The sequence below is a fragment of the Columba livia genome, chromosome 29, assembly GCF_036013475.1.
Source record: "Columba livia isolate bColLiv1 breed racing homer chromosome 29, bColLiv1.pat.W.v2, whole genome shotgun sequence".
In the NCBI taxonomy this organism is placed as follows: Eukaryota; Metazoa; Chordata; class Aves; order Columbiformes; family Columbidae; genus Columba; species Columba livia.
Genome location: NC_088630.1, coordinates 2518861 through 2530354, shown reverse-complemented (window position 1 = coordinate 2530354; position 11494 = coordinate 2518861). Strand labels below are relative to the sequence as shown.

Below are 11494 nucleotides of genomic sequence, written 5' to 3'. Positions count from 1 at the left end.
GGTGCCGTGGGCGTGGGGCGCGGTGCCGTGGGGGCGTTGCCGTGGGCGCGGTGCCGTGGGCGCGGTGCCGTGGGGGTTCTCCTGCAGCCCCCGCCCCTCGTGGAGACGTTCCCGTTCCCGCTCCTCTTGAGGCAGAGCTGCGGGGGGGAGGGGCAGCAGTGTCCTGGGAAGAACAGCAGGAGCTGCAGGACGAGCGGTGGGCATGGGGGTCGCTGTCCCCTCCTGTGCCCGTGTCCCCGCTGTGCTGGCCGGGCTGTGTCAGGGCCTCTGGGCGACTCCTCTTTGTCGCCCGGGCTGTTGTGCGGGTGTCGGACAGAACTGCCGGGAGCTGCAGCAGCCGCAGGGGCAGCAGTGGCACCGGGGACCGGCTGGGGGCGGCTCTTGCTTCCCCTCCAAGAGGCTCTGCCTGCGCACCCCGCGCAGAGGGAGCAGGCTCGGGGCACACGGGAGCCGCAGCGGCCGCCCTCGCTTCCCGTGGTGTTCCTATAACCAACAGTAACGACAATTACCAATTGAAGCACATCACAAATTTACAGCCACTATTGACTGCGCAAAACTTGTACGTGCACCCTCAAACTTAACAGAAATGCAGCAACAAAACTCAGAATCTTATTACCCTTATGTGGCCAGAATGAAGATAGAAACACAGAGGGACAGAGAGAGAAGAGGTGTCACCGTGCCGAGATCCACCGCCGTGTCTGCCGCCCCGCCGTGGTGCGTGCGCACCGGTGCTGAGTGCACAGGCTGATATATTTAGTTCAATTCCCTGTCAGATATGGGAGGGAGGTGGTTTTCTTCTCGTCTCCTCCCTCTCCCGCTTCTCATGGTGATTGGGATGCTTGCGCATTCCTTCAAAACATGAATCCATGGTCCTCTGGGACTCTCTGCTGGTCGCAGTTCCCCGTGGCCGCTGTGACCGCAGCAGCACCCGCTTTTGCACGAGCGTGGTTAATGCCTTTATGGCAAAGGTGTTGCCTTTGTTTTGTAGGAGCTGGTCCCAAGGAAAAGGCACCGTTGTGCCCTGCAGCGCTCGCCTCCCCCTGCCCGCCGGAGCTGGAGAACAAGTCCTTTGAGGCAAACAAAGGCCACACGCCGTGTCTCTGAGTTCGCTGCCCGTCTGCGGGCGGCCGTTGCGACTCCCCGTGTCCCCGTGTCCCCGCACTCAGCACAGGGTGCGCAGGCAGAGCCGCCGAGGGGAGAGCACGGGCAGCGCGGAAAGCAGCAGCCACCTCCCTCCCGCCCGTCACTGACACGGGTGACAAGGTCACACACGGGTCCTGCAGTCACAGTTTCTTTATTCCCTTTCCAGTTGGGTTTTGGAAGAAGAACCGGGGGCTCGCTGGGCAGCCCCCAGAGGAGCCGCCAGGACGGAGCCGTTCGGGACGTCTCCCTGCAGCAGCACCAGGGTGAGGACGGCGACCTGCAGGAGGGCGGTGAACACAAGCAGTCTCCTGGGGGCAGGAGGAGGGGTCAGGCAGAGCAGGGGGCAAATTGCTCTCAGCGCTTCGTGCCCTGGGAGCACAGGCACGGCATCGCACGGCCCGGGGAACAGCCCTGGCACCCCCAGCAGCCCACCTCAGCCCCGCAGTGCCGCGGTGCCACCTCGACGCCAGCTGCTCCTCCTGCAGAGCGAGGCACAGCAGGGACACGTGTTGGGCTGTGCCGGGTGCACGAGGTTTGGGGGCTCAGGGCCCCTCCCGCGTCCCCGCTGACACCCGCACCCCACTCCGTGTTCCGCGGGCACCGTGCAGCCCCTGCCCCGCCCGCGGCCCACGGCCGGGCTGTCCGTCTGTCCTACCAGCCGCGCGGCCACCAGCTCTTGCAGCAGCGCCTGCTCTGCATCGTTTCCCTGCGCCGCCTTCCCGCTGCTCCGGGCACCACGGGCTTCTGGGCTGCGAGAAGAGACCTCGGCCAGCGTGACGACCCCCTGCCCGGCCAACAGGGAGCCAGGGCGCTGCCCAGCCCGTGCTGGGGCTGGCACCAGGCACCCCCGGCACCCCAGCGCTGCACGGACCCAGCCCCCCCGTCCCGCCCCCGGCTTGGGGGGCACGCAGCGCAGCCTGGGAGCTGCTCAGAGCTGTGCGGAGCTGCTGCCGGACTCCCCAGTTGCCCAGAGGTGTTTTGAGCACTTGGGAGGGGACAAAGGCTCTGCAGAGCAGGCTGGGGAGCGGCCGGAGCCACCAAGTGTCTGCAAGCAGCAGACGTTTGCCCCAAGCTGCTCAGCACCCCCACCGCACCGGCCCGAGGCTCAGCCACGGCTCCATGGCCACTCACAGAGCTGTTGGCTCTTGGACTCGTTCCCATCTCTCCCGGAGCCGCTGGAGCTTCTTTTGCAGCAGCTGCACAAGCAAAGGGCCCTGTCAAGTGTCCGTGCCCCCACCAACGTGTTGAGTCCCCGTCCCTCCCGTCGCCAGCACCTTCTTGACCTCCACCTGCTCCCAAACAGCTTCCCTGAGCTCTGCCCGCTGCGCCCTCTGCAAAGCAAGCGGGACACGTTGCCGGAGCGTGGTGGGAACAGGCCCCTCCAGTCCGCCCCAGGGCGCTGGGAGCTGCGCCAGGGCCGGGGCGGCCGGCACCCGCGTGTCCTGGGACCAGCACCATTGCTGCGCGGCGCTGGCCACGCGCCGTGGATTTCTGCTGAGCGCCCTCCAAAGTCCCGCCCAGCACCATGGAGGTTCTCCTCCAAATGCTCCCCCAGCTCCGGGAGCAGCCCCCTTTCTACCGGCCAGGGCGCCCGTGTCACAGCCCCACGGTGACATCGCGGTGACGCAGCCAGCGCTGCCCACTGTGACACGGCCGTCACCTCCCTGCGGCGGGTGCCTAGAGCCGCTGTGGCTCCAGCCACGGCCACCGCAGATCCGGGCACCGCTGTCGGCACCGCTCGTGGCGCCCGGACACGCCATGCAGCGCATTCCGGTGCTGCAGCCTGGCTGAGGTTCAGGGGTGCCGAGCGTCCTGCTCCGGCAACACTGGTGTGCCCGGGGAGGACCGGGGAGCGCTGGAGAAGAACGGGGAGCTGCGGGGAGTTGAGGCGAACCCTGGGGAGCACTGGAAATCCTTGGGGAGCCCAGTGAGCTGAGTTGAGGCCTTGGGAGATCTGAGAAGCCCTGGGGGGCACTGGGGAGCCATGGGGAACCCTGGGGGGCACTGGGGAGCCATGGGGAGCTATGGGGAGCCCTGGGGAGCCATGGGGAGCTCTGGGGGGCACTGGGGAGCCATGGGGAGCTCTGGGGAGCTCTGGGGGGCACTGGGGAGCTATGGGGAACCCTGGGGAGCTCTGGGGGGCACTGGGGAGCCCTGGGGAGCTCTGGGGAGCCATGGGGAGCTCTGGGGGGCACTGGGAGCCCTGGGGAGCTCTGGGGGGCACTGGGGAGCCATGGGGAGCTCTGGGGAGCCATGGGGAGCCCTGGGGGGCACTGGGGAGCCATGGGGAGCTCTGGGGGGCACTGGGGAGCCATGGGGAGCCCGGGGAGGGCGGGACGGCCCTGGAGAAGCTGCGTGAGCCATGGGCAGAACTGGGGAGAGCAGGGGAGCTGTAGAGAGCCCTGGGGAAATGGGGTGAGCCCTGGGACGGGATGGGGATCACTGGGGAGCTGAGGCAAAGCCCCGGGACAGCTGGGGAGCCAAAGCGAGCCCCAGGCAGGACTGAGGAGCCCTGGAGTGCCGAGGGGAGCTGAGGCAAAGCCTGGGGAGGCCTGAGGATCCAAGGGGAGCCCTGGGGTGCAAAACAAGCCCGGGGAGGACTGGGGAGCCGAGGCGAACCCTGGGGGAGACTGCAGAGCCTTGGGGAGCTGCCGCGAGCCCTGGGAAAGGCTGGAGGGGCCCAGGGAGCTGAGGGGAGACCGCGGCAGGACTGGGGAGCCCAGCGACGGGAGCAAAGAGCCGCAAAGAACTGGGGAGCCCAGGTGAGCCCCAGTGTGCACTGGGGAGCGCTGGGAACCAAGGGGAGGAGTGGGGAGAACCCTGGGGAGGACCTGGGAGCCCTGGGAGCGGAGCCCTGGGGATCCAAGGGAAGCCCTGGGCAGGACGGGGTGCCCGGGGAGCCGGGGCCAAGGCCTTGGGAGGGCTGAGGAACTGAGCGAGGGGGCCCATTGGTTCCAGGGGTACCCCAGGGAGGGGTCCCCATTGTCCCTGGGGGTTCCATCCCCCCGGGCATGTCCCCCACTGCCCCGTTACCCCAGTAGTGTCCCCCCATATCACTAAGGGGGTTCCCCAGGGAGGGCATCACCCCCAGGGGTGCCCCTCACTCACCAACAGGGGGTGTCTCCACCAGTACCAGGTGTGGGGTGCCCCTCATCATCCCAGGGTGCACCCCACAGCCCCCAAAGGGTCTCCTCCCCCCCCCCCGTTACCCTCCCCCACACCACACCAGGACCCCCCCGCCAAATTTCCATCTCTTTATTTTGCAAAAATAGAAAAGTCCCATGTCCCCCCCACCCCCGGGCGGGGGGAGGGGCCGCGGGTGGGCTGTAAACATGGCGGGGGGGCAGCTTGGACACCGCGGGGGGGGCAGCGGGGGCAGCGGCACGGGGACCCTCCCCGGGGCCAGGGGACCCTGGTGTAAACGCAAAGGAATAAATAACAGGTGAAAAGTGCTGCCCTGGGGGGCACCGCCCCGTGTAGTGTAACAGCCCCCCCCGAGGGCCGTGCACCCCAAAACGGGGCGAGTTTGGGGGGGGGGGGCGGGGGGGGGCAGGGAGGCCCTGCTGTCCAGCCAGGCTGGGAGTAACAGACATTTAGGGGGGAGCAGTTTGGTCCCGGGGGCAGTCGGGCTGTGACACCCCCAAAGCTGCTGGGGGGTGGTGGGGGCAGGGAGGGGCACAGGGCAGAGCCCCCCAACATTGAGATCACACTATGGCTTGGGTCCTCCCCGCCCCCCCCCCCCCATTAGAGGTGGGTTGGGGGAGGGGGTGTCACCTCGTGTCCCATCTTTGGTCTCTAGTGTTCTGTGCAGCGGGCAGGGAGGCAGCGCTGGGGGAGGAGGGTTTTGGGGTCCCCCCCCACACCAACAGCATGAAGAAGCAAAACCTGCAAGCAGCGACACCCCCCCCACACACCCTTTATAAAGTAAACCAGCAAATCCCCCCCCCCACCCCCCCCCCCGGCATGGAGGGGGTCGCACCTTTGCCCCAGTGGTGTGGGGGGATGGGGGTGCCCCCCTAAATCCACCCTGTTTCCAATAAATAAAGTCCTGGACACCAGGGTCCCCCGGCTCAGCAAGGGGGGGAATCCAGGGCGGGGCCGCCCCAGGGGCGGCTGAGATTAACGGGGGGGGCCGTTCCTGTCCTTGTTGCACCTCTCAAGTCTGCCCCCCACCCCCCCAGATAAGGGTGGGGGGCGGCAGCGGGGCTGGGGGGGCTTTGGCATGAAGCTGAGGGTGGGGTGGAGGGGCCCCCCCAGAGCCCCCCCGGCTTAAGGCAATAGCTGTGCCACGGGGTCCCCCCCGGGCTGGCTCCATCAGTCTCTGGAGCCCCCCCAGACTTGGGGGGGGAACCGTGGGGGTGCCCCCCTCCCCGGAGCAAAGGGGGAGGCCCGGAAGGCAGTTGTGAGCGTCCAACTCTGGTGGGGGGGTACGCCCCCCCCCCCCCCCCCCCGCCCCAGCGCAGGCAGGGGGGGCTATGGGGATGCAGGGGGGCTGTCCTGGGCAGCGGGGGGCTCGGAGGGGGGCTGCGCCCCCCCCTCCTCCTCCTGGAACATCTCGGGGTTCTCCAGCATCTCCCGGATGAGGGGGGGCATGGGCCCCGGGATCTCCATCTTCAGCGTGATGGCTCGCTCCGCGCCTGCGGGACCCCCCGTCAGCGGGACCCCCCATCAGCGGGACCCCCCGTCAGTGGGACCCCCCATCAGTGTGACCCCCCGTCAGCGGGACCCCCCATCAGTGTGACCCCCCATCAGCGGGACCCCCCGTCAGCCCACAGTGCGGGACCCCCCGTCAGCGGGACCCCCCGTCAGTGTGACCCCCCGTCAGTGTGACCCCCCGTCAGCGGGACCCCCCATCAGTGTGACCCCCCATCAGCGGGACCCCCCATCAGCGGGACCCCCTGTCAGCCCATAGTGCGGGACCCCCCGTCAGTGTGACCCCCCATCAGCGGGACCCCCCATCAGCCCACAGTGCGGGACCCCCCGTCAGCAGGACCCCCTGTCAGCGGGACCCCCCGTCAGCGGGACCCCCCATCAGCCCACAGTGCGGGACCCCCCGTCAGCAGGACCCCCTGTCAGCGGGACCCCCCGTCAGCGGGACCCCCCATCAGCCCACAGTGCGGGACCCCCCATCAGCGGGACCCCCCTGTGCTCCCACCGCACCCCCCCATGCACCCCCTGAGCACCCCCCAAAATCTTCCCCCCGTGAGCACCCCAAGTATCCCCCCGCAAGCTTCCCCCTCTCCCCACCTCAACCCTCCCCATGCCCCCCCCCCACACCACGTGCTCCCGGGGGGTCTTGGGGACCCCCCCCCCCTCACCCTTGGTGCTGATGCCCCGCAGGTCAGTGATCTTCATGAGCATGCGGGGGAACATGTGGGGCTGGTGCGGCCGGCGCCGCCGCGCGTAAACCTTCAGGGCCTCCAGCAGCGGCTCCTGCAGCTTCTCCACCTTCTCCGGCTCCTCCAGGTCCATGCGGTCTGGGGGGGGCGGGCCGGGGGACACAGCGGGGGGGGCGTCACCAGCCGTGCTCACCCCCTTCTGTCCCCTTGTCTGGTGGTGACACCTGAGCCTGGTGTATGGGGGTGTCCGGGGTGTCCCCGCTGCCCCCTGGCAGAGAGGTCCCCGTGTCCCCTGTGTCCCCTGTGTCCCCACGTCTCCCCTCCTGGCTCAGGAGTCCCCATGGTCCCGTTTCCACACTGCTGACCCACAGCTCCCCATGTCCCATCCTCCCGGAGCACAGCCCCCCATGTCCCATCCTTTGGGAGCACAGCTCCCCATGTCCCATCCTTTGGGAGCACAGCTCCCCATGTCCCATCCTTTGGGAGCACAGCCCCCCATGTCCCATCCTCTGGGAGCACAGCTCCCCATGTCCCATCCTTTGGGAGCACAGCCCCCCATGTCCCATCCTTTGGGATCACAGCTCCCCATGTCCCATCCTTTGGGAGCACAGCTCCCCATGTCCCATCCTCTGGGAGCACAGCTCCCCATGTCCCATCCTTTGGGAGCACAGCCCCCCATGTCCCATCCTTTGGGATCACAGCCCCCCATGTCCCATCCTCCAGGAGCACAGCTCCCCATGTCCCATCCTTTGGGAGCACAGCTCCCCATGTCCCATCCTTTGGGAGCACAGCTCCCCATGTCCCATCCTCCAGGAGCACAGCTCCCCATGTCCCATCCTTTGGGAGCACAGCTCCCCATGTCCCATCCTTTGGGAGCACAGCTCCCCATGTCCCATCCTCCGGGAGCACAGCCCCCCATGTCCCATCCTTTGGGAGCACAGCTCCCCATGTCCCATCCTCCGGGAGCACAGCTCCCCATGTCCCATCCTTTGGGAGCACAGCTCCCCATGTCCCATCCTTTGGGAGCACAGCTCCCCATGTCCCATCCTCTGGGAGCACAGCTCCCCATGTCCCATCCTCCAGGAGCACAGCCCCCCATGTCCCATCCTTTGGGAGCACAGCTCCCCATGTCCCATCCTCCGGGAGCACAGCTCCCCATGTCCCATCCTTTGGGAGCACAGCCCCCCATGTCCCATCCTCCAGGAGCACAGCTCCCCATGTCCCATCCTTTGGGAGCACAGCTCCCCATGTCCCATCCTCCGGGAGCACAGCCCCCCATGTCCCATCCTTTGGGAGCACAGCTCCCCATGTCCCATCCTTTGGGAGCACAGCTCCCCATGTCCCATCCTCTGGGAGCACAGCTCCCCATGTCCCATCCTTTGGGAGCACAGCTCCCCATGTCCCATCCTTTGGGAGCACAGCTCCCCATGTCCCATCCTCTGGGAGCACAGCTCCCCATGTCCCATCCTTTGGGAGCACAGCCCCCCATGTCCCATCCTCTGGGAGCACAGCTCCCCATGTCCCATCCTTTGGGAGCACAGCTCCCCATGTCCCATCCTCTGGGAGCACAGCTCCCCATGTCCCATCCTTTGGGAGCACAGCCCCCCATGTCCCATCCTCCAGGAGCACAGCTCCCCATGTCCCATCCTCCAGGAGCACAGCTCCCCATGTCCCATCCTTTGGGAGCACAGCTCCCCATGTCCCATCCTTTGGGAGCACAGCTCCCCATGTCCCGTCCTCCCACAGCACAGCTCCCCATGTCCCATCCTCCTGGAGCACAGCCCCCCATGTCCCATCCTTTGGGAGCACAGCTCCCCATGTCCCATCCTCTGGGAGCACAGCCCCCCATGTCCCATCCTTTGGGAGCACAGCCCCCCATGTCCCATCCTTGGGGAGCACAGCCCCCCATGTCCCATCCTTGGGGAGCACAGCCCCCCATGTCCCATCCTCTGGGAGCACAGCCCCCCATGTCCCATCCTCCGGGAGCACAGCTCCCCATGTCCCATCCTCTGGGAGCACAGCCCCCCATGTCCCATCCTTTGGGAGCACAGCCCCCCATGTCCCATCCTCCGGGAGCACAGCTCCCCATGTCCCATCCTCTGGGAGCACAGCCCCCCATGTCCCATCCTTTGGGAGCACAGCTCCCCATGTCCCGTCCTGGCACGGAGGTCCCCGCGTCCCCACCTCCGCAGATGAGGCAGATGGCGCTGAGCAGCCCGGTCTCGGTGTCGTCCATCTCCAGCGGCAGCAGCTGCCCGGCGAAGGCGAAGACCAGGTCGGTGAGCGGCCCGAAGCCGGCGTTGTGCATCTGCGTGCGGTTCAGCGTCAGCCCGTCCGAGAAGGTCATGGTGTCCTGCTCCGGCGTGTAGCGCGTGCAGATCCGCAGCATCTGCAACGGGGCGGGGGGGTGGGGGGTCAGGAACGGCGCGGGGCCCCCCCGGACCCCCCCACGGCCCCGCCAGGACCCTCACCAGGATATCCAGGCAGGCGGCCTTGAGCAGGGTGATCTGGTCGGCCATGCTGAGGGCGGTGAAGCCGGGCAGGCGCTTGGCAAACTCCACGATCTTGATGATGCATTTGGTGGCCAATTCGCTGAACTTGTCCCACAGCCCCAAATCCAGCTGCACCCGGTGCTCAGCGCTTGTGTTCTGGTGTGGGGGGGGGGGGGGGGGGAGGGGAAACAAGGGGACTCAGCTGTGGGTCCGACGGTGCCGTGGCCCCCCCGGCGACCCCCCCGGTGCTCACCATGGTGTATTTGCCCAGCTGGCAGAGGGAGGGGAAGGTCTCTTGGTGGGCTCTGCTGACCTTCTGCACCAGCTCCTCCATCTCCGGGCTCAGCTCGTAGCTCTCGGCCGTCACCTCCTCCTTCACCTCCTTCTTCTTCTTGTTCCTGTCGTTACGGACGGCTGGGGGGGCGGGGGGGGGGGGGCACGTGGAGGGTCAGGGTAGGTTTGGGGTGCCCGCTGCCCCCTCCCCACGCAGAGTTTCCTGATTCCCCCCCCCACACCTTTTCACCGGGGCGCGGGGACAGGATGCAGGAGCAGGATATCCACATATAGCACAATGCGGCCGGAGGGGCGGCCGAGCCCTGGGGGGGGGGGGCCCCCAAATCCTCCCGAAGGACGGGGCCGTCCCCACCACGGGGCGCCCAACCGCGCACACAGACCCAGCGAGACGGCAGTGATGCCGGGACGGGGGGGGGATGAGTGTGCCCCCCCCCCACACACACACCATGGGACCCCCCCCCCGGGACCCCGGCGCACCTTCCTTGGACATGCCGACCTCGAAGCACTTCTGGAGGCGGCAGAACTGGCAGCGGTTGCGCGTCACCTTGTTGATCTGGCAGTTCTTGTCCCGGTGGCACGTGTACACCATGTTCTTCTGGATGCTGCGGCGGAAAAACCCCTGGGGGGGGGGCACGGGGGAGTGAGGGGGGGCGCCCTGGACCCTGGTCTGTGATCCCCAGTCCTAGCGCCCCCAGTGAGGACTCCCCAGTGCCCTGCAGGACGTCCCTGCTCACCCCGGTAGAGCTCCCCCAGTGCCACCAGGGGGTGTCCCCAGTGTCCGGGGGGGGGTCCCCACTGTTCTGGGGGGGGTCCCCAGTGTCCAGGGGGTGTCCCCAGTGTCCGGGGGGGGTCCCCAGTGTCCGGGGGGGGGTCCCCATTGTCCGGGGGGGTGTCCCCACTGTTCTGGGGGGGGTCCCCAGTGTCCAGGGGGTGTCCCCAGTGTCCAGGGGGGGTCCCCATTGTCCAGGGCGGTGTCCCCAGTGTCCAGGGGTGTCCCCAGTGTCCAGGGGGGGTGTCCCCAGTGTCCGGGGGGTTTCCCCAGTGTTCTGGTGGGGGTCCCCATTGTCGGGGGGGGTGTCCCCAGTGTTCTGGGGGGGGTCCCCATTGTCGGGGGGGGTGTCCCCAGTGTTCTGGGGGGGGTCCCCATTGTCGGGGTGGGGTCCCCAGTGTCCGGGGGGGGGTCCCCAGTGTCCAGGGGGGGGGTCCCCAGTGTCCAGGGGGGGGGTCCCCAGTGTCCAGGGGGGGGGGTCCCCACTGTTCTGGGGGGGGGGTCCCTCACCTTGCAGCCCTCGCAGGAGCTGACGCCGTAGTGATAGCCCGAGGACTTGTCGCTGCAGACGAAACACGGCTTGTAGACGCGGGGCGGGGGGGGGCGGCGAGGGGGAGCTGGGCACCATCTCCTCGGAGCTGCGGCTCTGGGTCTCCACTGCTGGGGGGGGGGGGGGGCACACCGGGGGGGGGGGGTCAGGCAGCTGATAGAGACCCCCCCACCCCCCCACCCCAGAGCCCCCAACCTGCGTGAGACCCCCCAGGGCTGGGAGCTGCCTGGAGGGAAACTGAGGCACAGAGCGGGGAATGTGCCCCCTCCCTGCTCACGGGGGGGGGGGGGTGACAGCAGAGTGAGCCGTGGGGATGGAGGGGGGGGAAAAAGTATGGGGGGGGTGCAGCCCAGCACCCCCACACCCCCCCCCAGGCGTGCGCCCCCAAAACCCCCACGGGCCCCCCCGCTCCTTTGCAGGGTCCCCAAAGCGGGGGGCGGGGTGTGCGGCGCAGGGTGTGGGGGGGGGGGCGGGGGGGGGTCGCGCCCGCAGGCCGGGCGGGGCGGGGGGGGGGGGGGGAGGGGTGTTTTTGTGCGTGTGTTTTTATGAAGCGAAAAAAAAAGCCAAAATTGCTGAAATTGAGGAAATTCCTGCCCTGCCCCGCGTCAAACGGCCCATTTATAACCGGCCCTAAACGGCTGCAGCTGGGCCGGGGGGGCGCGGGGGGGGCACACACAGCGCGGGCGGGAGCCCCCCCTGCGCACACGTGTGCACGGTCACACCGCGGGGTCCCCCCAAAACAAACAGCGTCCCCCCACCCCCCCCCCCCCCGCTTGGAAACGCAACCGCAAGCCAGCACCACACCCTGCGACACCCCCCCCACGCTCCTTTTGGGGGGGGGGGGGGGAAGCGTGTGTGTGTGTCCCAACCACCCCCCCAGCCCCGTGTGGGGTCACCCCAAGTTGGG

The 11494-nt window shown here is 68.2% G+C and overlaps 2 protein-coding genes across 7 annotated transcripts; both read right to left on the bottom strand.

Moving 5' to 3' along the window:
* LOC110356599 (uncharacterized) lies at window positions 1–3233 on the bottom strand. 6 transcript variants are annotated; one of them, XM_065043756.1, is made up of 6 exons: window positions 2599–3233; window positions 2418–2474; window positions 2275–2339; window positions 1799–1892; window positions 1576–1622; window positions 525–1420 (listed from the first exon to the last, which is right to left on the bottom strand). In XM_065043756.1, the coding sequence occupies exons 1-6, from the start codon at window positions 2668–2670 to the stop codon at window positions 958–960; spliced, it is 798 nt and encodes a 265-aa protein (XP_064899828.1). In that variant the 5' UTR covers window positions 2671–3233; the 3' UTR covers window positions 525–957. The 6 variants fall into 6 exon arrangements, with proteins under 6 accessions (XP_064899823.1, XP_064899828.1, XP_021139182.2 ...); XM_065043751.1 differs by having other exon boundaries at window positions 1–1420; window positions 2418–3219; XM_021283507.2 differs by lacking the exon at window positions 1576–1622 and having other exon boundaries at window positions 1279–1420; window positions 2599–3228.
* Window positions 3234–4382: 1149 nt separating this feature from the next.
* Window positions 4383–10680, bottom strand: RARG (retinoic acid receptor gamma). Its single transcript, XM_065043757.1, is given in 8 exon segments — window positions 4383–5780; window positions 6462–6620; window positions 8667–8871; window positions 8954–9130; window positions 9228–9388; window positions 9746–9887; window positions 10548–10640; window positions 10642–10680. Coding segments are annotated over 8 exon segments (1125 nt in total). The 5' UTR covers window positions 10666–10680; the 3' UTR covers window positions 4383–5616.
* Between the last annotated feature and the right edge of the window lie 814 nt (window positions 10681–11494).